General features: G+C 39.7%; 1 protein-coding gene across 14 annotated transcripts in view; it reads right to left on the bottom strand.

The window, feature by feature from the left end:
- The window catches only part of REPS1 (RALBP1 associated Eps domain containing 1), a 67,227-nt gene extending 40,536 nt beyond the window's left edge, over positions 1 to 26,691 (bottom strand). For 6 of the 14 annotated variants that reach the window (XM_048075675.2, XM_048075676.2, XM_048075685.2 and 3 more), the window contains exons 1-3: positions 26,297 to 26,689; positions 9,328 to 9,451; positions 4,513 to 4,709 (exon numbers count right to left, since the gene is read on the bottom strand). In XM_048075675.2, coding sequence (XP_047931632.1) covers positions 4,513 to 4,709; positions 9,328 to 9,451; positions 26,297 to 26,449 — 474 coding nt within the window. In that variant the 5' untranslated portion in view covers positions 26,450 to 26,689. Of the gene's footprint in view, positions 1 to 4,512; positions 4,710 to 9,327; positions 9,452 to 13,463; positions 13,745 to 26,296 lie in introns of those variants that run through there. The other 8 variants (XM_048075678.2, XM_048075679.2, XM_048075681.2 and 5 more) reach the window with 4 other exon arrangements.
- Between the last annotated feature and the right edge of the window lie 1,019 nt (positions 26,692 to 27,710).

Here is a 27,710-nt window from a genome sequence, read left to right as displayed (position 1 = left end):
TTGAAACACTTTCAAAGCAATTCTATTAAATCTTTAATAAACATTTTATTAAAATAAGATTTTAACTTCTATCCGAACAAAACTCAATAGAAGTGATAGTAATTGCAACATTCTGGCTTCTACTATCTTAATACATATATTTTCCCTCTACTTTATTGCAGAAAACAGATGTAAATTAAAGCATGTTGAAATAAATAATTAGCATTTTCATGTCACATCAAACCACTGAGAACACTCTTCTCAATTACAAAAATAAACTTATAGTTAGCAGGCAAAAATCGAGTGACACATCTTAATTAAAAAAAAAGTCACATTAAAAAATCAACCTAACCTAAGTTGTTAAGAAAGCATGATTTTTGTTAACCTGGAATTACTAAACTAAGACACTATGAAGGAACTTGTACTTTTGGGGGCTGATAAGCAGTAACTAAACGTGCTAATTAAAAAAAGGTGTTATAATATACGGCTCTAAAAAGAGATCCATAGTGAATGTAAGTCAAACAAACTGGTGTAAAGCAAAACAATACTGTGCTAAAGCAACTCTGGAGTGATCTCAACCTCAAAAGGAAATCGCAAGCATACATGAGTCAAATGGGATTATAAACCTTTTCCTGGATCTCATCACACCTCAGGGCAGAAGAAAGCCTCCTAAGAAGAATTCCAGAGACAATGAAGCCAGACATGGTATCCGAAGGGTAGCTCTAAGGGTGCTGTGATCCAGGTCCTGATACCACACAGCCTGCGTAAGAGTCAGGGAACAGATCTATTATGAAGAAAGATTATGCTAGAGGTGGTAATTGCACTGCAGAACCCATGATTTGGTAATTAACTAGCATTCACATTGAAGAACAAAATAGTCCAAGGTTCAATGGGACCTTCTCTACATGAAGCACTACACGTTTTTAGATGGGAGTGTGGCTCAGCCAACAACAAGCTTGTTTGACCTCAATACTCTGCAAGGTTTTAGACTAAGTTTTGAAGGAAATAACTAAAACCCCAGAGAAAGAGGATAAATCACAGCACCAGAAATTTTACTCAAGTTGGTTGATATTTTTGAGGTTTTCTAGACAAAGGAACCACGCTACACTTAACCTAAAGTTCAGAATACTTCAGCGTGGTGCCATGCGAGACAATTCCAACAACCTGTAGATTAATACAGGAATCTAAGTGGCTAAAGAACCCACTACAGAATGAACTGCATTAGCATGAGAACTACGACTGAAATGAAAGCTCTAAAAGACTGATTTGGAGAATGACCTAACTTGATGCTTTAGGTAATTGTTTATACACACACTAAATAGCACACTGATGAATTCTGACAACAAATGTAAAGGGGGCATCAGAATTACTTCAGGGACACAGAGACAACACCATACTATCAAATTTTAAAGTGCAAAATAGTTTCTTGCAGAATAGAAATGAATATCAAATTGCATAATGAGGATCAACAAGTTGAAGACAAGACTGATGCGTAACTCAACTGTCAGACCACTAACTTGTCAATTATAGCAGCTGTGGAAAAAGCAGATCTGTCAAGATATGATGTGAGACAGATCCATCAGAAACAGGAATGTATCTTAAAAATAATTATTAATACTAGAGAGATCTCATCTGAAACAAGAAATAAAAATCTAGCCAGGTATTTCCTATGAGAACAAATTTGGATCAGGGGCAGAGAAAGATTACAAGGATTATTGTGAAATATTTTGTCAAACAAAAACTGAGATTATGGACCATTATATAGATGCCACAATGTCAGCAGAAGTGTTTTGATCTGCCTACTGTATTTTTTGGCAAGAAGAAATTACTCTAGCAGAAAAAAATATTTTCTCTCTGTGTTTTATCTCCACTAGGGTCTGCAGTCAACATACAGTTAGTAAAGGTTTGATTCATTATTTGTCTTTACTCATACAGTCAGTTTTGTAGCTTCCATGAGAGCTGGGCATGACTTCAGTCATCTACTATTCATACTAGTAATATTAAAAACCCAAACTTCTGGCTAGTGCTTCATTTACATAATACCATTATAAACTAAAAATTTCACCACAAAAATGGCGACTAAAAAAAAAAAAAGGATGTTCTTGAATTTGCCTTATGATTACTTTAAAAGAAACCTCATTTACAACTGTTTTCAAACACAACCTGATTGCAATTTCCTGACACTCCACTGCCTCTGAATGGAGCTTATTGAGGGGAGCAGCGAGAACAATGCATTGATAAAGAAAGTTCTAGCTATGACATTCCAGTATACAATACCTTAAGTGAAATTCTTCTACATACATTACTTGTAATTATGGAACATTAACCTGTGTGTGACTAATTTCACCAATATAGAAAATGGCACATGAAAGTAACCAGGGCCAAGATATCATATGATTTCACCTGAAACACTCTTGCTGAAATATTATTTATGAAATCAGTGTATTTCGATGTAGTTAACATTGTCAAAGCCAGCAAGCAGTTTAAGAAAAAAATCAAAACCCAAAGTCACTAATAGAGTATCTAACAGCCAAATGACAAGCTCTGTAAATGAAGTATATAAGCTCAGGACAAATTCCTCCCAAAAGAAAAGTGACCTCTAGAAAAATAATTTACTTCTCAAACTCCAGCTCCTTCCATCTTCATCACTGAAAGAGGTAGCATGTAATGGCAATTCGTAGTCTAAACTTATTTCTTTAACAAATCTGAGCAATATCTCCAGGTAAAAACAACTGGATCAGAAATTTCTAGGAAAAAAACAGCTTCTATTTTGGGAAAAAAACAGTTTATGTGGTTAAGTGAGAAACTTGGGTTCCCATTGCTTTCTCAGTTTAAGGGCACTCAAATTCTCTGCTCATTTCTAATATGGTCTAATCAATAAATATTAGATTGGGACAAGGCTGCTTGAATAGATTCATTGTACAGTCAGAAATGTAAGAATCAGCCACAGAAAATGTAGTTTTACAACTGGGTGCAGAATCAGTCAATACTTCCCTGATGTTCTGAACCATGAATACAGCTTAAAACTGCTGGACTCAATGCAGTGTTGTCTGCTACATCTGCTCCAAGACTGTTTCCTGGGCCAGATCTCTCAAAGCACTTGTACGCACACTTTCTTTATTCTGATACTCCCATACAGATTTGTGTGAGAGAGAGAGACTGTGCTTTTTACATCAGCCAAGACAGAAAAATGCAATTGGGGTGCTTATACACCTTTCTGAGTATGTGGTTTCTTTTGACAGAATTTGTAGACTTCAAACACCAGACTTCATTATTTTGAAGTTACAACAGGTCATATTTCTATATCAAATTACAGCCATTCACCAAAACTCAACACCCAATTGGAAGCATACAAATATTATTTCAACCAAACTAAAATCCCATCATCAGATCAAGTGGATCTGTGATCGTTGATTTCTCCATGGGCCTCTCTGGAACTGTATTTCAAACATACCTACCCAAATTTGGACAACAACAAGCTATCTTCAGACCTACTGTAAGACCTCATTTCATTAGTCTCTATTTGCAATTTGGAAGGAAGTAGCAAGCAAACAATGATTACAGGTGGCCTCTGACAATTTACCCCTCACCACTTAAAAAAAATGGATCAATCTCAGCTACTTCCAGAGAGATTAATAAACATTTGTTGATGAGTGAGTTCTTTGACTCACAGCAAGATTAAGAATAATTTCCAAGTTACTTGATTCTCTACAAACCAAGTTCAGGAAAGAGCATGCCATGGTGGAAGAAAACAGGAGAGTCAACACCTATGCACAGACACACACACCCTGGAAAACAAAATATTTGAACTTAGTGTTCTTGCTTTTGTTAGATTTCCCCATGGAAAGAGAATGTAAATACTATAAATAAACAAAGAATTACGAGGAAGCACAAAGTTGTAAGCCCATACAGTTTTCATTCATGTATTCAGTAGCTTAAAAATGGGAACCAGTGAGCAAAAGGAAATCAGTGTCCTCATTACTACAACACAATGAAAAACTGTATGAAAATGTGTGTCTTATTTCTGGTTCTTATCTTCTGTACTTAACAATCAAAATCCTGAACAATAAAATGTAAGAAAGAGAACAGTCACTGTGAGATTTTTCTAAATAAAGTATTTCAGGTTTAAGGTTATGACAGCATATTGAAGGACTAGACATCCAGTCTTCAATGGCATTCAGTAATGCTGTTGTGAAGATCAGGAAGCTGATGTGAACTATCTGATAAACTAGATACTAATACAATGATTACCACTTTATAGTTGCAATCATATATTACGCATTTATTTCCCCTTCCGTCTCAGTTCTTTATCAGTTATCACCAATATTTCAAACATGTTCTAAGACTGCATTAAAAAAATGCCCCCTACAAAGATTTTAGCAGTGGATGTAGTATATAACACCTTATAATTTTTATTTTTTTAAATAAACAATATTGAAAGCAACAAAGTTCAGAAATGCTATCAGATTGATACCTACCTATGTGGCAAAGTAGTGGTTACAAGTCCTATTTAATCTTTTAAAGTTAATTTACCTGTTGATCGGTTGATGTACGTTGCTGAACAGCATCATGGCTCACAGAGCCTTTTTTGACTTGTATCCTGCCAGGTGGAGGAGGAATCACACCCGAATATGAAGCTGGGTTATCAGCATCCGAAGAATACAAGGCTGTGTGTCTTGATTCTTGTTCATTCTTTGACACTACAAATCTGGGAAGAGGGAGGTCCTTTACTGTTTAAAAAAACAGAGCAGGCCATTTACTGTACAGAACTATGAATCTTAAAAAAAAAAAAACATGCACTTGATTTTGTAGTTAAAATTTTATGTACCTCAATTATTTAAATACTGAGAACACTGCTACAGTCAAGCCAACACCTGCAGGTTGGAAAAAAGCAAATGCCTTTTCTTCATCACACTTCATGATTCTTCTAGCCAAATTCTGGGACAGGAACTTAATGGAGCTATGTGAGGTAAGTTTTGCACTACAAATCTGCATTTAACGGAGTAGCAACCAGGCAGTCCAGATTTAGCTCATTTTTATCTTAGTTTTACCACGATTTTAACTACTGAAGTGTGATTTGCAGTTAACTATTGAGATATTACCAATTCTAGCACATACATAAAATCAGAACATCTTCATACAAATGGTTCATCAGCAAAACAAATGCTGAAATACTACAATATGTTCACCATCATCTTTTAGTGAGTTGCTGTCATTTTTATTTATAGCAGACAATATAATCTAGCCTTATTGCAAAAACCACAAATAATGACTAAACACAGCTGTGTATACCTTTCTACATGAGAAGCTAAATTAGTTGTTTTAATGAGATAAACTGGGAACAATATCCAATATCACCTTACTTTGTTATGAACATCTATAAAATAAAGTTTCTACAAAAAATAGAAGGTCCTTAGCTTTACGTATCATAGTTAAGAATTATATAAATCATCTACTTCTCACTGCAAGATTTCTATCATTTTTCTGAATCCCAGGCAGTTTTCTCACTGGTCTACCGTGAATCAAAATAAACCATGAATTTGCCATACAGCTTACTTATATATTTGGCGTGTTTGAAAAACAATTTACAAGTATGGGCCAAGTTTAATTTCTCCCATTGATTGCTGTACATTGATTTTGATATTGAAAAATTGGTCAGTGGTACTATCAATTATACTAAAATTAACTAAATGGCATACAATTTATTACAAAAACTTTAAACATTAAATTGATTTGTACTTGAGTGTCATTTGAATCAACAGCATTCAACAATTACAGACAACTTTTTGTATCCGGTATTAAAGAAAAATCATTCCAGTAAGAACAAATTTCTCGATTTAAGCCTCAGTCACTAGGCACAATTCAACATGCTAAATGGTTTTCAACACAAGGAAGGAGCAGGCAACGCAACCTCTGCTAAATTTCTGGTCACTCATCAGACAAATGTTAAAACAATTTCTAATTTCTTCCTCATTCTTGGATGCCCATTTCCATATCTTCACTGTACTCTGTGTTGTACTAGGAAAGTTATTTCCATGGCTGAAAAGTGAACTAAAACCAGCCCACAAAAAAAGTGAGAAAGTCATTGCATAGAACACTAGAATGTCTGACACTGGGGAAGTCAAGAGGGCTGGAGCACCTCTTCTATGAAGAGCGGTTGAGAGAGATGGGGATGTTCAGCCTAAAGAAGAGAAGGCTCCAGGGTGACCTTATTGAAGCTTTTCAATACTTAGAGAAAGCTTAAAAAAAAAATTAAATTTTTGCTTGGGCAGATAATGACAGGACAAGGGGGAATGGCTTTAAGCTAAAAGAGGGGAAACAGATTAGAGGAAATTCTTCACTCAGAGGGCAGTGAGGCACTGGCACAGGTTGCCCAGAGAGGCTGTGGATGCCCCATCCCTGGAGGTGTTCAAGGCCAGGCTGGATGAGGCCCTGGGTGACCTGGTCTAGTGGGTGGCATCCCTGCCCATGGCAGGGGGGTGGGAATTAGATGGTCTTTCAGGTCCCTTCCAACCCAAGCTGTTCTATGATTCTATGATAAGAAGTCTATTGAGTCTACACAACTGTTTGTTCCATCATGAGGTTTTGGCATGAGGTACCTGGCTAGCACCATCTCACAAAATAACATCCAGGGCTTCTAAGGAACATGAAACATTGTTTAAAGACAAGACTAGATAATGATTTATTCTTACTGTACTGCTAAGTTTTTACATGGGAATTGAAATATAAGACATTTTTATTTCTGTCATTTCCCTGTAACAGCAGAAGAACTCACTTTAACACTATGACATTTGCTATAATTCAGAAATTCCTGAATTATAACTGCAACAGCTGTTATGAATGGAATTATGATCCTGAATTCAAACAAATTATAAAGTTTTCCATACTTTTCATGCCCACATCCTTGTTAACATAATCTTCCACCAAAAGTGGTATTCCATACTTAGAAAGCAAACATTACTTTAGAGAGACTGCTCATTAATGTCTCAATTTTTAGCTTCCTGGAAGGAAAATTTTCTGGGATGGCAAAAACAAACAAATTGAGAGGCTTGTAGTATAATTAAAGCCAGTATTTTTAGTAAACAACATTAGTCTACTCATAAAAGCATTTGGTTAACTGAGAATCAACTGGATACAAATTGCATTGAATGGACTTAGCACCCAAGATTTGACCGTAGTCTGGTCTCAGCAACTCGCATACAGAAAGCTTCCTGCCCACTGAAAAGAAACACAGGGACCCCCACAGCAAAACAAACAAGAAGAGAAGGGGAGAGAAAATATAAACGAGTGAAAAATATTTAAGATAGTCACAGAATAAAAAACATGCACAAAATACAGAGATATAAAGTAAATGTCCTAAAATAAAAGCTTTAACTAACTTTAAATATTTAAGCTTTGAAGAGAGAACGGACAGTTTAGTTTGGGATAGCCTCTTCAAACCCTCCAGCAGATGAACTATGGACAAAACGCAGCTGGCCAGGCTGCTGAACCCTAGTGCTCAAAGGAAGATAACCGAAGCTCAGAATCATTTTACAAGTCTTTAGCCTTTTGTATTTTAGCTGCTTAGTATCTGCAACGACATCCCCAAAATTATCCTAGAAGCCCAGATTTCATAGACAGGACTGGAACCACTGCAACCAAGGCAACAGACAACCAAAGCTAAAAACAGGGTAAACATATATGTTCTGTTAATTATACTTACTGCATTTAGTAGGCTTGGAACTGGTTACAGAAAATTATTCCTAGAAGAAACCATTACTAGTATTTCTAGTATTGTTATAAACCAATGAAAGGTATACCATCATAGAAGTTCCAATTGCCACTTTTTTGTGAGAGTTTTCATATTTTTGAATTAATTCTGTACCTTCATTTCAATTCTTTCCTTCAAATTCCTTCTCATATCACAGCTAACCTTTTTCATATTAGAAAGCCCAGTTAAGGTATCAAATATTAAAATCAAGCATATGAAAACTCTGAAACAATTACATATAGAGATTATAGACTTTCTTCAATGAGCATTTGATAAACTATGGTGGGATTATTCATCAAGCCCCAGTTCTATGAAGTGTTAGGAGCTGAAGGTTCCTTTTCCAACTTGCTGATTCTACAGCATTCTGCTACAATTTGCTGAAGCTTTAGACCACTCAGCACAAAAACAAGGGTAACAGTTTATACACTGAGGGTGGCTTATGAGCAGAAAGGAACTTGAATATTAGCAAAGTGTTGAATAAGATTATGTGCTTTTCCAAAAGGCTACAAAAAACGAAAGCAGTATAAACCATTTGTACAATTCTAGAATAAACGTAATTGTAAAGTATACTTGATGATTCCTTGCTTTTATAGGACTGAAGTATTCGATAAAGCTATCAAACGGCTTTTAATGTAGTTTCCTTACCTACTCTGCTTAATCTATATTTTTCAGAATGAAAGAAAGCTTAAGAGTTTTTATATTACCAGCATATAAAAATTGTCATAACATGTATTCTACAAACAAAATTTGCCACAGAAGTCACCCTTATACAAAGTTGCACTCCAAAAATATCTGCAAGCTGAGAGTTGTGTGCTTGCTGCAAAAGGCTGCAGTGGCTTACAATTCAGTACATCATTTTCCTAAATCTCTTTTCATCTCAGAGCAACATGGATCCACTTACAGAAGGCTACAGCAGAGCCTCATATCAAAGCTCTCTGTGCTGTTCTGAACCCTCATTCTAAAATGAGCATCTCCTATTTCTAATTAATTACCCACATCACAGCTGACCTTTGAAAAAGCAAGATAATGTGTTTTGGATGATAAAGATCTTGTACAGCTCAGGTTTTTCAATAGAAAGATCTTAAGCCATTAATCTCTGTATTTGGGCTACACAAGGGAGAAAACTGTCAAGCCAAGTGCAAAGGAATGTGTCACTGGAAAAGGTAAGTGCATTTGTTGTAATCAAGGCTCCATACACTCATCACCTACAAAAGCCTGCAAATGTTGCATTCCTCTTTTCCTTCACGCATTAGTCCTATTTGTACTTTATTCAGAGGATGCAGCACAGAAGTTATCACATAGTAATCTATAGAATGAAATTGTCCCCAACACTGTAGTCAGTAGTATTTGCCCACTTGGCCCATGATAGCACAGCACTCCTCACTCAGTAGGAGTAAGACATCACTCCGTAGGAGTAAGATATCTCATTTATTGCATAATAAGAACACACTTCCTCAGTCTCCCCACAGCTGGTATTAAGTTAGCAACACACATAAAAAGACATACCATATTAATTTACTCTAACAAACTCTGTGAGCCAAGTACAGTAATTCCGCTTAACAACTGAGTTCCAACCCACCCTCCATCCTCTATTTTACCTGTATTCAAGCTTTCCACTCTTAGAGGGAGACCAGACTGGGCCACAGCAACAAGTTTCAAAGCAATATAAAACTGACTTCTTCCAAAATAGCCAAGTCTTGTTGCACCGCAGAGCTCCATAATCTGCAACAAAACACATAGTTACTTCTATAAGGAAACTTAAAATACAAACTGCTCTACAGAGGCAATTTCATACATTTCAAAGCAGCCTACCTTGCATTAAATGCTCATAACTTTCTATATACAACCTTTCAGTAACAACTTCACATGGAATCCCTAAATAGTAGGTGGCAAGACTTAAAGAGAATGACATTCTTCACAACCAGAAGTTGCAAGTCTAAATCTTATGTTTTTCCCAATTATCTAACTTTTTTCACCTAGGCTCTCACAGATGATATGAGAATAAAAGACACTGCTGGGGACTTCTTTTTTTTAAATTAGACTAGAAAGCCCATAAGCATCCTACTTCACTACTAGCTATTCTATCAGCAGCTATACTGTCTTTGTTTCTTAACTATTACAGAAAAGAAAAATCTGCTTTTAAGGGTGTTAGTATTATACTGATTACCAGATGTAATCCAGAAACATGAAATGAGGGTTTTCAAGTTCAATTCTCAAAATTGAACAGGATGTTACTAATAAAATTGGAGAAATGGTCCTGCCCCTTATTTCTCCCCGATTTCTGCCTGAAGAATTTCCATGAAGATGGTAGGATTTATAAAAAGTGAAAATTCGATACAGTTGTAAATGGTATCTTCCAGCCTATTCTGATATAGGTTTGCTACAGCTGAACTTCTAACTTGTAAAATAATCCTGTAAAGCATTCAGAGCACAAAAAAAGTATGCATATATATATATATACATATATATCAAATCACTTCAGGATTGAAGAAGGCAGATCTTCACATTCTCTAAATGATGACAGAGATGCTCTGTTTCATTTAAGAAATACAGCACCAAAGTGATGTTATCTTATTCCCCTTTCTTCCCCCATGCGCCATATGAAAGTGATTTAGTATCTTTTTGTTATGAATTTAGAGAAATTTTGGTCCCTTCAAGCTGTCACATTCAAACACATTGCCTGCTTTCGCCCTCCCCTTTGGGAGTCTGCAAACCTGGTAGGGATACATTCCTGCTTTGGTAAGGTCACTGGCAAGACATTAAACATGACATGCCCCAAATCAGACTGAATTCAACAATCCACTTTTTCTTTTAACCCACCTAGCAGTCCCATCTAGACTGTAATATTCCAAATGAGACACAGCTATGCTGTTAGACACCACGGTGAAAGCCTTGCTGAAGTCAAGGTAGATAACATCACTGCTCTTCTCCCCTTACGCAGTTCTTATCTTTCCATCACAGCAATCTGGTTGACAAGTTTCCTTGCTAAATTCATGCTTGCTGACCCTAGTCACTAGTTTTGCCATATGCTAAGAAACGGCTTCCAGGTGGACTTGCTCTATGATTTTCTCACAGACTGAAGAGTGTCTGACCAACGTGCAGTTCTTTGCTGAAGGCGGCTACATGTCTTTCACCAGTCACCAAGATCCCTGATCTTCACAATCCAAAGATAAGAAAGAAGGCTTACAATGACGTTAGCTAGCTCTCACAACACGCTTAGAAGCATCCCATCTGATCCCGTGAACTTGGTATTTCTCAAGAGGTCCAATCTTCTCACAGTACTACTAGCTCATCTCCTTCAAACCCCTCTCCAGGCTCAAAGGCCTGTGAAACCTTGTCTATGGAGATAAATGCAGAGAAGGTACCCAATCTCAGCCTTATCTACATCCACTAATCACAAATTCCCCTCCTCACCCTTCACATCAGAGCTCAGTCATAAGCTTCCAGTTTAGCAAATCTAGTCTCGATATATCTTCTCAGTCTCCTAACTACTGGGATAAACATTTATCAGGCTTAGAGAAAGCTGTCCTGAAAGATTTCCCAGTTTTCATGAGAAGCAGTCCTGAAGGACGGAGAAGTTCACAGTTACTGGCTGCAGGCAAGTTACAACTGAGAAAGTCTGCTTTGATTTCACATAGAGACTGAACCACAAGGATCAAGGAGTTAGTCTGTATGCTGTAGCATTGTTAAAACAGGAGAGAGACGCTGGTAACTACTATCAAACACATGGCTTTATTAACTAAAGCTGAGCTAGATATAGCCCAACAAAAGCTCCTTAGGTATTTCCTTACCATGTACCAGGATTCTAGGACCTCATGAAAATAAGCTGTTGTGAAACCTGTCACAGGAAGGAGTGGGAAGCTGACAAAGACTTAGTCCCAAAGCACTCCCAGGAGGATCAGCAGGTCTACAGCTGTACATAGCGCTCATAAATCCTGCTGTACAGAAGCTAGCTGCAATAATTCACTTGGGTACGTCTGCATTACACTTCCTACATTGTCCTACAGCACCTGTGTTATTTGGATTTTCCCAATATACTATTTATGCAGCATGGTATCTGGACAGATGCCAATGGATTTCTTTAATGTTCATTAACTAAAGAGTTCAATAATTTTGAATACAGTACATTACTGTCAATACACTAGCTGGACTACAAAGAATGCCATAAGGAAACAAGTGACAGTAAACTGTCAGGTGAAAACTCAAAAACTTTGAGGCATCAACATCTGAAATAAATTGTCCATACCCAGCCTAAGGATGAAATAATAACACTAAGTTTAAATAATTGGCAGAATTAAAGCAGTGGAGACTTGACAAGAAACAGCTAGAACAAACAAAATCAGCAGAAGAGCAATTTTACTTTTAAAATAAGCACCATATCCTGGAAGACTGCTGAGTATCCATGCACTTGACAATAATTACAGAAAAAAAACTTGTGGATCCAGTGATCTAGCATTAACAGATAAATAACCGAGAAGACTCTGGAAAAGCTTTTTATGAAAGGAAGCAGTGACATACTTATTTGAAGCCAATGCAATCATCAGGCAGCAATGGCTTTTGGCAATTTCAAAATCAGTGCCAGACTAGAAGTTGTCTTTTTTGGAGCTAGTCAATATCGCCAGGTTGAAAAAAAAACCTTTGTTGAAGACTAGATTAATAATTAAGCTACAATGGCAGGCAAGTATTAGAGAGGAAAGACAAGCATGGATTCAGAAAGTAGAGAAAAGTAAAAAAAGCCATTTAAGTATCATGAGAAGGAAAGAGCAAAGGATACAGAAAAAAATTCCTGTACACTTCTGAACAAGGAGTTGTCAAATCCATCCAGACGGATAAAGGAGTCCTCCAGTTCAAACAGACTACAACCCAGACACATGATTGACGGTTGAGCAAAATCACTAAACGCAAAGAACTAGTGGAGTCCCCCTCAGCTGACTGACAGCATGCTTGAACATACCCAAAACAGCCTACCTATAATCTCCTTGAAGGAGGATTTAAACACTCAACAGGCGAGGCAGTAAGCTATACTGACAGGATCAAAAAAATAATAAAAAAATCAAGGGATTGCTTCTCTGAGATTTGTTTTACGTTTAGGACTTTCATCTTCTTAAGACTATTGAGGATAAGGAATAAATTCCTTAAACTCTTCAAGGAAAGCAGAGCCATCTTCGAGACAAAATGCTCTATTGCTGTTTTCACCTCCTTAGATATGAAGATCCTGACATTACAGTACTGCGATTATCCAAGTTAATACCAACAACTCTGTCCTGGTTCCAGTTAGGACAGAGTTAACTTTTCCTCATAGTAGCTGGTAGGGTGCTATGTTTTGGATTAGGATGAGAAGAGCACTGATAACATGCTGATGTTTTAATTGTTGCAGAGCAGTGCTTACACCAAGCCCAGCTTCCAGCTTCTCGCTCTGTCCTGCCAGCGAGCAGGCTGGGGGTGCAGCAGGAGCTGGGAGGGGACAGACCCAGGACAGCTGACCCAAACTGGCCAAAGGGGTATCCCATACCATCTGACGTCATGCTAAACAATATATAGGGGTGGCTGGCCGGGGTGGGGGGCCGGCTGCTCGGGGATAGGCTGGGCATCGGTCAGCGGGTGGTGAGCAATTGCATTGCGCATCACTTGTTTCGTACACATTATTAGGAGTAGTACTATTATAATTATTATTATGATTATTATTGTTATTATTATATTCCTGTCTTAATAAACTGTCTTTATCTCAACTCACCGGCTTCACTTTCCCGTTTCTCTCCCCCATCCCAGAGAGGGAGGGGGGAGGGTGAGCGAACGGCTGTGTGGTGTTTAGCTGCCGGCCGGGTTAAACCACAACAAACTCTGTGAAATTCCGGAAGAGCTTGAAACTGTTGATACAAATATCAGTGCAGTAGCTGTCAATTAGAAAGTTGCACACAGTGCATTTGCATGTTGCAAAGAGGTAACAGTAGCATTAACAATATTAGGAGCTGGCACAGATCAGACGTATATAGGAAGTAGTATGTTGACAACGGGCACCTCTTCAAGCACATACTTTCTAGAACTCTTACTGGTTTCAAATAAGAGGTCCTTGGACTTGGAAATGATTGTGAACTGAAAAACATGAAAGGTTGAGAACTTCTTTAGAAATCCAGGTGAAGTGGAACAAATCACATCTATGAAAACGTACCTCTCAGACCTCAGAAAACGTCTCTGGGAAAGTTTTCCAGATTATCACAGTCCCCTGCACCCAGGCTCTTTTACAAGGCAAATCAAGCCCACAATCTGTAAACACTATTTATACAAAAGTACAAGAGTTTCTAACTTCTTCAATGGTAAGGCAATAAAGGAAATAAGATGCATGCCACCTACACAGTAAAGATAAAAATCTTTCATCTGCTTGGAGAGAGTTACTAAAGAACTAACCATTCCATAAAAGAGGGCTGTAAGAAGCAAGACTGAGGCACTTCTCAAGGCTGGCAGTGACAACACACATGGTGGATGGCGAGAGGAAGGAGTGAACAAAATCACTGGTGGACCTTCTGTAACATGTCAACATAACTAGGATGTTAACACAAGTCTGATACCCACTAAAAGCATATAGACACAAAGTTATTTTTACTTTATATATACGTATATACAAATCACATATGGATATTAAGAAAGAAGCAGAACTGGGATTCAGAATAAACATTTTGGTCCCAATTTTATAAACAGATTATTAATTTGAAGTATTCTAGTAGTCCTGCTGTGACTGCATTTTCTTATTGGTATAAACCTTTTTTTTTTTTTTTTTTTAAATCATAAACACAAAGAAACAATGTACATTACAGAATGGTTGAAGGTAGAAAGGACCTCTGGAGATAATCCAGTCCAACCACCCTGGCTCAAAGCAGGCTCAGCTACTGCAGGTTGCTTGGGACCATGTCCAGTTGTGTTTGGAGTATATCCAAGGAGGGAGACTCTACAGCCTCTCTGAGCAACCTCTGCCAGTGTTCAGTCAACCTTAGAGTAAGAAAGTTTTCTCTTAGGTTTAAATGAAACAATTACCAGTAATTATATCCTATAAACTATGCACCAGAGGTGCAACACAAGTTTTCTCGTAAGTTTGTATCAGATACTGTAAAAACTAAAGTTAACCAGACCATATGAGCACACTGGTGCTTCAGTACTCAGTACATGATATTCCAGTTTTGCTACACATATTGACCATAATTTTTTAATGAAAAACAAGCAATACATTCAAAAACAAGCTAAGGGTCTACACTTCAGACAAAAAAATAAAAAATAGAATAACCTGTACTCTGTTTTTAAGTAATTTAATAAAAATGCAACTATGATTACAGAATGATTTTGATTCACAGTTTAAAATAAAAAACGTGTCAATAGTGTTATTTCTGTCTCCCATATGCAGTCATTCTTTGATGAGAATCCTTTGATGTCTCCAATGACAAGAAGAGCTTTGCTCTTTGCGGACAAACATTAAACAGAAAATGACATGATACTGTCCAAATCAAAAGTATTGCACTACAGCCTCATATTGGGTACTAGAATATGCTGTCATACAAAGATGCTCTTCTGAAGTCACATAATCCACTCAACTCAGCTACAACAAAAATTAACCATAACTTGACAGTGTAATGTAATTTGGTATAAGGGAACTTGAAAAAATGTTTTAGTAATCTATACTGTAATCAGTGACCATCCCCGTACACAGAAGACCTAAGACCACCTATTTCCTGTGGTTTTTTCTGAATTGAATAAATCCTTCCTGACATTCGTTACCTTCTAATCTTGTTCTGCAGCCATCTTCAACAGATCAATTTCTGTGACTTCATTTAACTGGATCTATTTCACTAACTGCAGACCACTGTCTTCCAGCCTGACAGCTCTCCAACTAGTCTCTCTCAGCTATCATCAGCTTGACAAAACAATATTGATTAGTTATTTTTAAGAATTTTGGAATTTCCTTCAGAAAAATCTCACTTGACAACAGGCAGCTTCTCAGATGCAAGACTTGTTTACAGCACCGTGTAGTAAGAACAAGACAGAGAACTGACAAGAGATCCTCCTTCCGACGAGTTATTTTTAACCAAGTCAAGTCTCTGACCCAGTTCCCCGTAGGGCTCCACAAACCTTGGCATACAGGAAGAAAAAACTGGAGACAGGACAAACAAACTGCCACTAAGGGAAACAGTCCTAGTATTATTGCTCAGGATTCTACGCTTCACCACTATTAGCAGTACCTGGCATATTTAAACAGACTTAAACCTACCTGACGATCATTGCAAAATGCATTTATGAAGAAGCAGCTATATTTAATTCAGTAACTGTGAAGTAGAAAACATTCACGTGCTGAACAGCAAATATAATATTACCTAGATATAATACATAGTTATTTTATTAGGTACTTTTATATAGCATTAAGTACACTCAGTTGATACTAAGAATTCCCACCTGCAGGGTATATTTGGGACTGTGATATACTTTGTTGCACAACGAACTGTAAGGTCTTCCTTTCAGGTCCCACTGACCATACCAAGAAGATGGCTCTCGGTCAAAGCCACAAATCTGGCTTCAGAACACAGGCCTTTAAAGAAACAGAACCAATAGCACTGGAGTACTTCCAAGAAGATGCACACACTCTGGCAATGAACTATTTTGTCTCCTACTGTCTCTATATATGGAGAGACATACTTATCTGTCCTTGATTTTCACACACTGCATGTAGCCATGGTGCAAGCAGACTGCTAGAGTATTGTCATGGAATATATTCTGCAATAAATAGCAATAAGAAAAACCTACTCATTAGCTCTGAGAATCAGTTCTCTATGGATAAAGCTAAACTTTCCCATTCCACAGGTCATTTCAGGTTCAAACATACGTATGATTCAGAAGTTCCAGAATTAATCACGTCAGAAATAAAGAATTTAATTAGCTTTTATAAAAATGAGCCAGCATTTTAACTCTGAGGAATTACTCTGCTCCAGTATTTTGGAACTTGTAAAACAAGGGTGTCGACTCCCTGAATAAGGGTCAGCAGATTTGGAGTCATGCTTGCATTCTGTTAATAGAAAAGCAGCAGACAAAAAGCACTGAACATCTGAAATTCTGCTATGACATACGCATGAAATAAATGTATCTTTTAAGAAGTGAATGCATTGAACATTACAACTAAAAATTAATTCAGTGTTTTCACATACTGTACTAATTTTTGAACCGGTCATATTTTAGATCCTTCATTTCTAAATCAATATTTTTTCACACGTCTTTATTATTTATCATTGTTTCACACTGATGGGTAGGCTTAGCACCACCACAGTTCTCTCGCTCCCCCTTCTCAAATGGAGGGGAAAAAATATGATAAAGGTCACAGATTGAGGTAAGAACAGGGGAATCACTCACCAATTACCATCAAAGGCAGAACTGACTCAGTGTAGGGAGATTACTGAGATTTACTGCCTACTGATAACAGGCTAGACCAGCGAGAATTAAAACCAAACTAAAAACACCTTCTCCCCATCCACTCCCTTCAACCTCTTACCCTAAGCAGCGCAGGGGAATGGTGGTTGCAGCCAGTCCCAAACACTTTGTCTTTGCTGCTCCTTCATCCTCAAGGCTCTTCCCCTGCTCCAGCTTGGGTCCCTCCCATGGGATGCCATACTTCCTGAACTGGGCTTCCCACAGGCTGCAGTTTAAGAACTGCTCCAATATGGGTCCATACCATAGGGTCCATCCTTTAGGAGCAGACTGCTCCAGCAAAGATACCCCATGGGCAGCAACTCCAGCAAGATCTCCTGCTCCACCAGGGGCTCCTCCACGGGCTGCAGCGTGGAGATCTGCTCCATGTGGGACCCATGGGCTGCAGGGGGACAGCCTGCTCCACCAGGGGCCTCTCCACAGGCTGCAGGGGAACTGCTGCTGCCTGCCTGGAACACGCGTGTTTGAAATACACAAGTTCAAAATGGTGATTTGGAGGGGGCCTTCCTCCAAAGACTACTGATCTAGAGCCACAGACTGTCCCAGAGGGCTAACTCTTTAACAAATTATTGCCAAGTATCCTCAAAAATAGGACAAGAAGCAGCATATCCTTCCTGACATGCTTAATAGGATCAAAGGAAGATCCAGACAGACAGATGAACACTCACTCAGAAAGCAACTATTGTCCTCCCAAGTAAAGGAGTACAAAGCCATAGCTGGAAGACTGGAAGAACTGAAGGTAGAGTTGCTCTCTGCTTGCCCCCAAGATGTTCTCTAACGCTGTTCCTCTGGTAGAGCAGGTGCTCATGTGAAAAAGGTACCTATGATCAGCAACAATAATAAAGCAGCAAGGAGAATTCAGAATAAAAAGAAAAATGAAGCAGCAAAACACAGCCCAGAAAAGCCGCTTTCAACTCTTGACACTGAATGAGAGGCTCTTTTAAAAGGAGATGCACCACATACCTGTCTCTTCCTATGCAATTTTACATCGCTGCTTAACCTAAATAACTCTTCCCTCAGACACACCATTGTTGTGTGGCTCCTTCTCTGCTATCAGTTGAACAATTCCCCCTTCCTGAGCACTAGCTGACTCTCATATCTGATCGCAGTGTGATTACTCAGTAAGCCTGCAAAAAGTGACAGTTATCTGTTGTTTTATTAAACTGAATCCTTTTAGTTTAAAGCCAATAAACACTTCAGCAGCTACAAGACACATGGGAGCATGTGGTTGGCAGCAATGATTTGTTCATTTGCCTTTAAACTTCTTGCAAGGCTGCAGCTTTCAGAAAGTTGTGTGCTTTGCATTTAAGAGGTGCAGAAAAGGTAGAAATGAGACAACTGAACAGAATGTCACCGCAAAATCCACAAAGCACTGTATGCCTTGCCCAAATAAACCACCTATAAATATAGGAAATATATTCACACACCAGGTTACGGAGAATTCCCCTCAAAACAAGGATGTCTCTCTCCTTTCTCCTGGTGGTGCCATGAAGAATTCAAGCAATGGGAGAGGAGGAAACACACACTTCAGCACCAACTCGCAATGCTGAGCCAGTCTGTGACAATGTGAGACTTCCAGGATGACTCCATCATACTCAAGTGATTCTATTTTCTAGAACAAATGGTAACAGCCAAAGCATCAATACAAGCACTGAGAAAGCAGACAACTTCAGCAGGTAATGAAGAAGTATTGTATTTTACAGCAATATATTTAGTATTTCAAAGTATTACTACAATAATAAATCTTGCAAGTTTCTTCATGGGAGGTCACATGGATGTTCTAACTGCAGATGCTCCTGCCATGCAACTGCAAAACTTCTTCGAAATTGCTAAATGCTGAACAAAACAGCATGCATTTGATTTTGATTCCTTTCAGACCTCATATATGGTTGAAACATTCCACTGATTGATATTCCTTGTTAGTCATTTCCTTACTTTTTGGATTTTAGTATTTTCACCAAAAGTCATCTTTCATTACTACACCAGGAGAAACATGAAACAGAAAAGCCTCAAAGACTGAATACAACCTACTTGCTTTTCACTAATATAAAATGAAAATTAAGACATTCTCCATCCCAGAATCAGCGGTGACACAGTGGACTGGCCAAACAGGACTGCTCGGATCACTCTCGTTATACCTGAGCACTTCTACAAGTTCACATGAAGCTACTGTGCCCACGACTTCGTGCTGCTCTCCCATCTAAGTCTGTTTTCCTCAGAGTATTAACCCAACCAGACAGCACTGATCAGTTTCTTAGCTTTGCATTGCTTTCCTTCTCCCAAAAAGGTCTACAAGCCCTAACATCTACCAAAGTTGAAACAAAATGTAATTAAAATTCTAAGAACTGCACATTTATAGGGCTCTATTTGAGACTTAGAGCTACTAACAAACACTGTGTTCTTAAATGACTTAAGACATTTTATTTCTGAAAAACAAGTTGCATGCGTCACTGCTTAAGAACAGGCTTTTCTACACAATCATGACTAATTTTCTGAAGCAGGAGTAAGTCAGCACCCAATGCTAGATTTTGTACAGCCCAGTGCTGGTCACTCTCTTCTGGGGTTACTGAAGTTGAAAGAGACGCATTTAAAGCGGAGCCTTCTAGCTGCTCTGGTAATATACTTCAAGAGCATTTTAGATCTCCTAAGTTAATCATTCCAGAAATTCAGGTCAGACTGTCTTTTTTTTTTTTTTTTTCCAAGTCCTTTAACCTGTCAAAACACTGTTTCTATACTGAGACAGGCACGTCTAAATTTTAATGTACTTTTTGTATAACAAGTGCAAGGGATAATCTAACTCTTTGGACACCAACCCCACTTGGAAAAACACACAGGTCACAAACGCGAGAACCAGCTCCCTTAACGCTTGACTGAAAGAAAAACACTGCTGCCTTAATAATATCCCTGTGGTCTAAAGAAATGGCAAAGGTAAGAGAACAAGTGGGAAATACATCTTCCTGCTAACCATTACTGCAATTCCAGCAAAAAAAAAAAAAAGTGTCTGACAGACAATACGTTGCTCCCATGTGGAAAGTGCTCAAAACTTTAGTATTAAAGAATCATCTTTACAGGAAAAACATCAAGTTTACAAGTTTTGTACTTGTTAACTTGATTCTAAGACAGATGCATTTGTCACAAAAGGCTCTGATATTTGAATCATAGAATGATTTGGATTGGAAGGGACCTTAAAGATCACCTAATTCCTGATTTTTAATGGGTATTAATCACCCCTACTGTGCTCTGATGGCACATTTAAAAAACCGTCTTCAAACAAAGCTGAGCTGTGACACTCAAAATTAGCTGAATGCTGTGCTGGCACATGGAATTATGAAGGGGTCATTTACTACAGAAGTGACTATACATTATGAATTCCAGTCAATTTCAAAAGCTTAAAAACAATTACACTGAGAAACCAGCTGAAAACAAATGCAAGTCTAATAGAGCTTATCTACAGTGCTGAAGTTTTGCCATCAGCTTCCTGCCTTTGGTTTGAAAAACAATAATTATTCTCTGACTAAATGCTAAGTGAGATATGAGACTACTCGAACTAATTAACTGCAAAGGGAAACCGATTTGCAGCCCAGCACAGTCTCTATGAAGGTAACAGCATTCACGCAAAACATTTTTACCAGAATTCTACAGAAAATTCAAAGCACAATGCACAGGATACAAATCTAGGCATCGCTTCTGGCATTAGTAAAAAGTAGACTGCTTAAATACCTCATCTTTACAGAGAAAGAAATCTAACTTACTGCTCAGCTTGAAGAAAAATACTCTACCACAACAGCATTTTAGGAAAAAGATATAAAATTCACAAACTGAATGTTCTTAGCTGTAGATCCGGGCACTGCTTCTATTTACAAGATTTCTAATAACTCATTTCCTAAATGAGAACTGGGATACAAAGCACATACAAACATCCCTTAAATAAATATGATATAGATTATTTACATAGATTACATGTCATTATAATTATAAAGGGCTACAGATGCAACAGTTTTACTTGCTCAGGCTAACAAAAAAATAGTAGTTTTATTAGTAGTAATATAATCGTATATTTCTACACTAGAAGAATGCCTTAATAATCAGCTGTTACAAATATGCCTCAGAAGAAATCTAATTTTGTTTTAAAATGTAGAAAACCTGTAAGCTTTACAGTAAAAAAAAAATACAACCCCAAAGTGTATCAGTTGGATGCAATTAAGTGAAAATTGGGCTTGTTTTTTAAAACTGGGCTTGTTTGCAGTTTATGCAAAGATCATTATTAGGAGAATGGTTTTTACACAGCATGCATTTTTTGAGAAGATCTGAAGTGCTATAGATTTTTAAATGTATTCCAAATCCAAACAGTTGAAAGGAAGGTACAGATTTGCACTGCACAAGAAATTCTAACTTCCTACCCCACCAGCTCTGAAAATATCATAATTCTGATTAATTTGCTGAATTTAAGTAGTCTTCTGCATGTCTCCACCGCACAGGTAAACCTAAGCATGCCCTGGCTCAGCTTCCAGTTGCAGTTGGCATTTAGTAAATTCTACTGATCTGATAAACAGGTAGTCTTTGTGTAGAGAGGTTCACTGAAACATTAACTGCAACAACAAAATCACCCTGAACGAAGTTTTATTTTCTTAGACTGCTGTTCTCTTTAATACCCAGCCTCGAACAAAGCAGCCAACATTTCAAACCCAAGAACCTGCCATTTCATTTTGCCATGTTCTGCCTGTGGACTGCAATTCCAACTCTAACTGCACCCTGTGCCAACAGGTGAACTCTGGCACCTACGGAAACTGCCATTCCATGCTCTCTGCTCCCTGTGTTTGCCAAAAGCTATCACCCCAAGAACAACAGAATACAGAAATTGTAGCTGATGAATTAGGCTTTGCACTCGGATTCTGGACCTTACAGCGAAGCAGCTGCATCCCAGGTATGCACTTTCTTACAATTTTCCATGTGAAGGAAGCAAACTCTGACAGAGGGTAGAGGTAGGCAAGCAGTGGCAGTAATTTCTTTACCAATGACACAAGAATGATCAGAACTAATCTGTCTGTAAAGACTCCTTAGAAACATGCCTGAAATTGGCAAACAAGACAAAGACAAAAATAGGCTTAATATTATGTTTTTAATGAGTTAGTTCAACCACAGTTGTAATTGGAAAAAAATAGCATAACTGTATAATTCATCTGTCATTTCAAAGACTTTATAACACAGAATTAAAAGTTGGGTAACTACGGTATACAATACCGACACTGAAGATTACAGTTCACTAGATTTCAAAAAAGTACATGCATTAAACATTTGTTGTTTAATGATAATGCAGTAATTTTAAAGTGAGATGCTTTGACTCACTTATTTCAGATGAGTATTACATGCAGAACGGATTGTATTCTTGTCTTGCGAAGTTTCTATAATTCATAATCAAAGAGTGAAAGTTCAGACAAACGGGACAGCTGCTATACTAATCCCACACACAAATAATGAACTTCTCTTTTTCCCCCCTTTTGTCTGACCATAGCTTTTACAAGCAACTTCACCGCTAGCACAGAGGAACCAGGAACAGACTTGAACAGCGTACCTGCATCAGTATTTTAGGTCAGATGTGAGAAGCACTTTTGAAGCAGATCTTCTGATCACCCCCGCTGCTCTGGTTCACGCTCCGGAACCACCTCAGAACAGGCAACTGGATTTCTTTTGTGTGAAGTGAACCTAGAAGGCGCACTCTAGGAATGCACCTAATGAATTCCTGCTTACACTCACACTGAGACACCATGCCAGAACTTTGTCAAAGCAAAGCTTGTGAAATGCATATACAGTGTCAGTGTCAGGTCCTCGGCATCTCTTGTGTTGTGCTGTATTACTTGCTAACATAAACACCAATGCACAGGCAACTGAGCTATCAATGAGGCAGCTGAGACAAGCAAAAAATCAACAAAAAAAAGCAACAAAACTTCTGGCTAAACAAGCCCCCTGAACCAGCTCACTGTATGTTCGAAAAAATAAGGTAGTTCCGACTTCTGGTGGTTTAAGCTACCGTGAAACTCGTGCTAAGTCAAAACCGAAATACCCAGCAACTATAAATGAGGAAGGTTCCCCCCTTTTCCTTCGTCAGCGAACAGTTTTCCTGCCTCTTTCTTTTTACCAGCGCTAACATCCATTCAACCTCACCGTTAGGTGATACAGAGATAAAAAAAAAAAACAAAAACTGTGATTTTCTGCTTGTGTAGCCCCTGGAACCAGTGTAGTAGAACAGCATTGGATGGGCACTGGTGTCTGTACAAGGGGAAGAAGCAGCAGGAGCACATAGCCGGGGGAAGACTGAACCACCTCCTTCGGTGGCAGCTCACCACAGGACTGGTGTAACTGCGGAGTGGAACCATGCCCTGAGAGCAATTTTAAAAGTCCTAACTGTTGTGAAGCAGCCCAACTTGTTATCTCAACACACATACTTTTATTCACCATTTTATGCAAATCTTCTACCTGAGTGCTCATTTCAAGGATGCACATAAAAAGGCAGAAATACAGGTTAATGAAAGGCCGGTGTCCTCACACGCGCAGTTAAGGTTGTAAGGCTGTCTGTGGTATTTACACTGTGGTAACGATAAGGCTGTTCTTTCACGGATGCATACTATGTGGCAGGCACCGCTTTCCATTCCAGTTTTTTGTTGCTTTGAGAGCATATGATTTATATACACCGATCATAACTGCGTCAGTCTTCCGCATGTTCATTTATTTCCATTTAATAGACAGCTGGTAGTATCCCTTGGAGCCAGAAATGAGAACGATTAAGAACAATTATTATAAGATCATGTATTAATTTTTCCTTTTGCAAGACAGAAAACTCAAACACAGCTTCTTGCAGGACAGGTTGCATGTGCAAACAGCCCCCAAACAGACTTGGGAACAAAACAAGTTACGGGTCTAAAAATGCAACTAAGTCACACATGCTCATTTTCAATAGGATCAACTCTGGGTTATTCAAAGGTATCTACAGACCTATAGTACTGAAGAGAAAAAAACTGTAGTTCCTCAAGACTACCTGGCGCCTGCAAGTTTGAAGAGCAGCAATTTTGCACTCTTGTATACCTACAACATACTTAGCGTTTCACTTGACTAGTACTTCACTTGCATTCCAGGATTATATAAAAATTGGGTACCTGAATCAAGTTCCTTTCCCTCACAAACATCAGGTGCTTCAAACGACCAAGTAAGAACACAGTACTGTGTGGTTAAAGTAAAATTCCACCTCCATCATGGGGTTTCATTATCTCTTAAGCTTGTATCATCCTGAGTTTTTAGTTGCACATTCACAGCTTCTGAAGGAACAAATACACTTTCCCTCAGAAGAACACCCACCGTGTGTGCATTACGCAGAGGTGCAGCCATACTTCAATGAGTACGAAGAAGAGCTAGGCAACTAGATTCTCTCCCTCAGATACAAAGTACTTCACAGGTGACCAATAGCAGTTGTGCAAGACATTTTAAATGGGTCAAACTACTAAGGGCATTTTGACTTTCTTTGTATTATTTACAGTTTCATTCCTCATGCAATCTAACATCTTGTTTGCTGTTTTAATGGCAAGGTTTTCCTTGAGATCACCACAGAGATAAGCCAGGTCTGCCTCTTAAGTTCACTTATTTAGAGCCTATGGAATGATGCCTGAGTAATTTCTCTTTCCTTCATGATGCACTCCACTTGGCAAGAAAATATTTCACCTCCTTTGCGACAGATAAGGATATAATCTGTGGCCACTTCCATTCAAAATTCAAAGTGTCTCCAAGTTCTTGTACTAAATCCCTGCATAAAAATCTCCAGCACAAGCCTAGGTCACAGTGTAGAAAAAACACGCAAGCTTTATGGAAAAAGAGATTTTAAATACAACAAACATGTAAACATTCACTTTCTCGGGATGATTCTTCTGTAACGCGTTGGCCACACACAAAAAGGAGCAGTGGGTGGCCCCTGAGAAACCTCATTCCTAATACTGAACGTGCAGGCTCTAACCATTAAGTCCAGTCTAACAAGTCATCAAATAAAAGATTACTAGTTTTACCAGTAAGAAGCATTTCTTATTCACCCCACTTCTGCTACTTCATTTAAAAACACAACTGCCGACAACTATCATCTTTCATACTGAGGTGGAGTACATGATTCAGGGCACCTTAAATTCCTTTAAACTAAACAAGTTGCTTTTACGGGCCCAAAAGAGATCAGTAACCCTTGTTAAGGGTAAGTTTTCTCCTGAAATCTGGTACTCAATTGCTGAATGCTGAAACTTGTGTGCTGTATTTCTGGCTACAGTAACTTCAGTGTTTTGTTAAAAGGGCAGCTTTTCTCAGCAGGAACAGGACACAACTGCATAGAAGACGGAATGGACTGTGGGTAAAGCTGTATCCAAAAGAAGTTTGTAATTAATGTGTTATTTTGAGCCACCCTAAAACGTGTTGAACGCAGGGTACTCCAAAAGCCACAAACTATTGCAAAGAGGTATTGGTATGAATGGTTCACTGGGGATACGTTCCTCAGGTGATTACAAGAGGCGCACCAGAGCAGACTTTTCAATGTCAGTGGCTCTGTACTACTACTACCACCTTTTAGATGTTACCTGGCCAAGGAAATAGCGTTACGAGTCTGTGTACACACACATACTGCAAGTGCGGACTTACGTCACTATTAGCACTCCATTTTTCATTGTTGGAAGTATTTTGATAACTACAGCTAATACCTGCCGGGAACAGAAGCTGTTCCAGAACCCAGCTGTTCTCCCGCCTTCCCCTTCACCGGCAGGCTGCGGGCCCAGCCTCCCCCCAGACCCTTTTGGGGGCAAACCAACAGGCCGAGCGCCCCCACCAGCTGCCGGACCCCCCCCCACCGGACCCCCCCTCACCCCGGGGCCTGCTGCGAGGGCTGGGCCGTCCCCTCCCGCCCGGCCGGCCCCGGACAATAGCCCCGCACCCCCCGGCCCGAGCCCGGGGAAGGGAAAAGAAGGGAAGGGAAGGGAATGGAAGGGTAGGGAAAGGAAGGGAAGGGAGTGGCCGGGGCCGTCCCCCCGCGGGCAGCAGCGGCGGGGCGGTGCCGGGCTCCGCCGCCCCGCGGGGGGCCGCCAGGTCTACCTGCATCACCACGTCGTTGGGCAGCTGCGCGGCGCGGAAGAGCTCCAGGACGCGGCCGTTGGACGCCACCTTCTTGGTGCTCTCGGTGTCGCAGTACGAGAAGAGGTCGCAGTAGTAGCGCTGCTCCGCCTCGCTCAGCGTCAGGCCCTCCATCTTACCCGCCGGCTCCGCGCACCGCCGCCGCCGCCGCCTCCCCGCATCCACCGGCTGGCGGCGAGAGGGGCGGGCGGCCGGAGGGGGGGCACCGGAGAGCGCACGGGGCGGCTCGGCTCGGCTCGGCTCGGCCCGGCCCGGCCCTGCCCGTCGGTGTGCCCGGCCACCACCGGCCGCCGCCGCGCGCCCCCAGCCAACCGCCGCCGCGCGCGAGCGGCCGCCCGCACCTTCCCCCCGCCAACCGCCCCCCGGCCCGCCCACACGGCGGCGCGCCTGCGCGCCCCCCTCCCCGCGCCTGCGCGCGGCCGGAGGGGCGGGGCTGGGGGCGCGTGGGCGGGGCTCGGAGGCACCGCCCCGCTTCCCCGAGGCCCGGATGAGCGGGGCCCGGCGCCGCAGCGCCCCCAGGCGGGAGGGAGGCGGGAGGCGGGCGGGGAGGGGGAGGCAGCGCCGCCATTTTTTTCCTTTCCAGAGTGCTTTTGGTGTGTGGTGTGCTTCCCTTCAGCACCTCGTCCTTCCTCCCTGTCAACCGAACGTGGTTTTGTTCTCAGCTTAAAGCACGGACTCATCTTCCACTCTGTTTAAAATACGCGGTGCATCCTCCTGTTACAAACTAAAACTTCTGATAAATTAGCCTTCATTAAAATAATAAAGGATCTTCCCCAAAATGCATCGTAATCAACCTTTTGCAACCCCAAGTGATAGTAATGTTGAAACTACACAGTTTCTTAACATTTCAGATTCTCCACATTTCCCACTTACTTAAAATTCTTCAATATATGCTACGCTGAAAACATAATTAACTTTTTGATATTTTATCTGGTTATTATGATTTTATAGGCTGAGATAAGGCCAACTTAGCATCGTAGGTCACTTAATTGGAGCTACTTTGACATCAGAACCTCTGTAGTACAACAAACGTAACCTTTCTTCCACTGCCTAATTGCGCACTGCAATCCTATTAGTTCTACAGATACATTTGTAGAAGAGATTTTTTAAGTACTTATCAGTAGACGATTGGACTCCAAGTGCCTTTGCTTCTTACAAGTTCAGTGATTGTGTGGTAGCGTGGGCACTGGAACTGAAATATTAGTATATGTGTACCTGTAGCCGTAAACTTCATCATAAGCTAGGGTAAGGAGACACTGAAATAGTTGTATTTGTCAAAATAATTTTGCACGAGTTTTATGTCTAAAAATAATCTGAACACCTTATTTTAATTGTGTTGCTATTTTACTGTTTGCAATTTTTGCACTGGGGACAC

Source organism: Anser cygnoides, chromosome 3 (assembly GCF_040182565.1).
Source record: "Anser cygnoides isolate HZ-2024a breed goose chromosome 3, Taihu_goose_T2T_genome, whole genome shotgun sequence".
NCBI classification, from domain to species: domain Eukaryota; kingdom Metazoa; phylum Chordata; class Aves; order Anseriformes; family Anatidae; genus Anser; species Anser cygnoides.
This window is presented reverse-complemented; position numbering and strand designations above follow the sequence as displayed.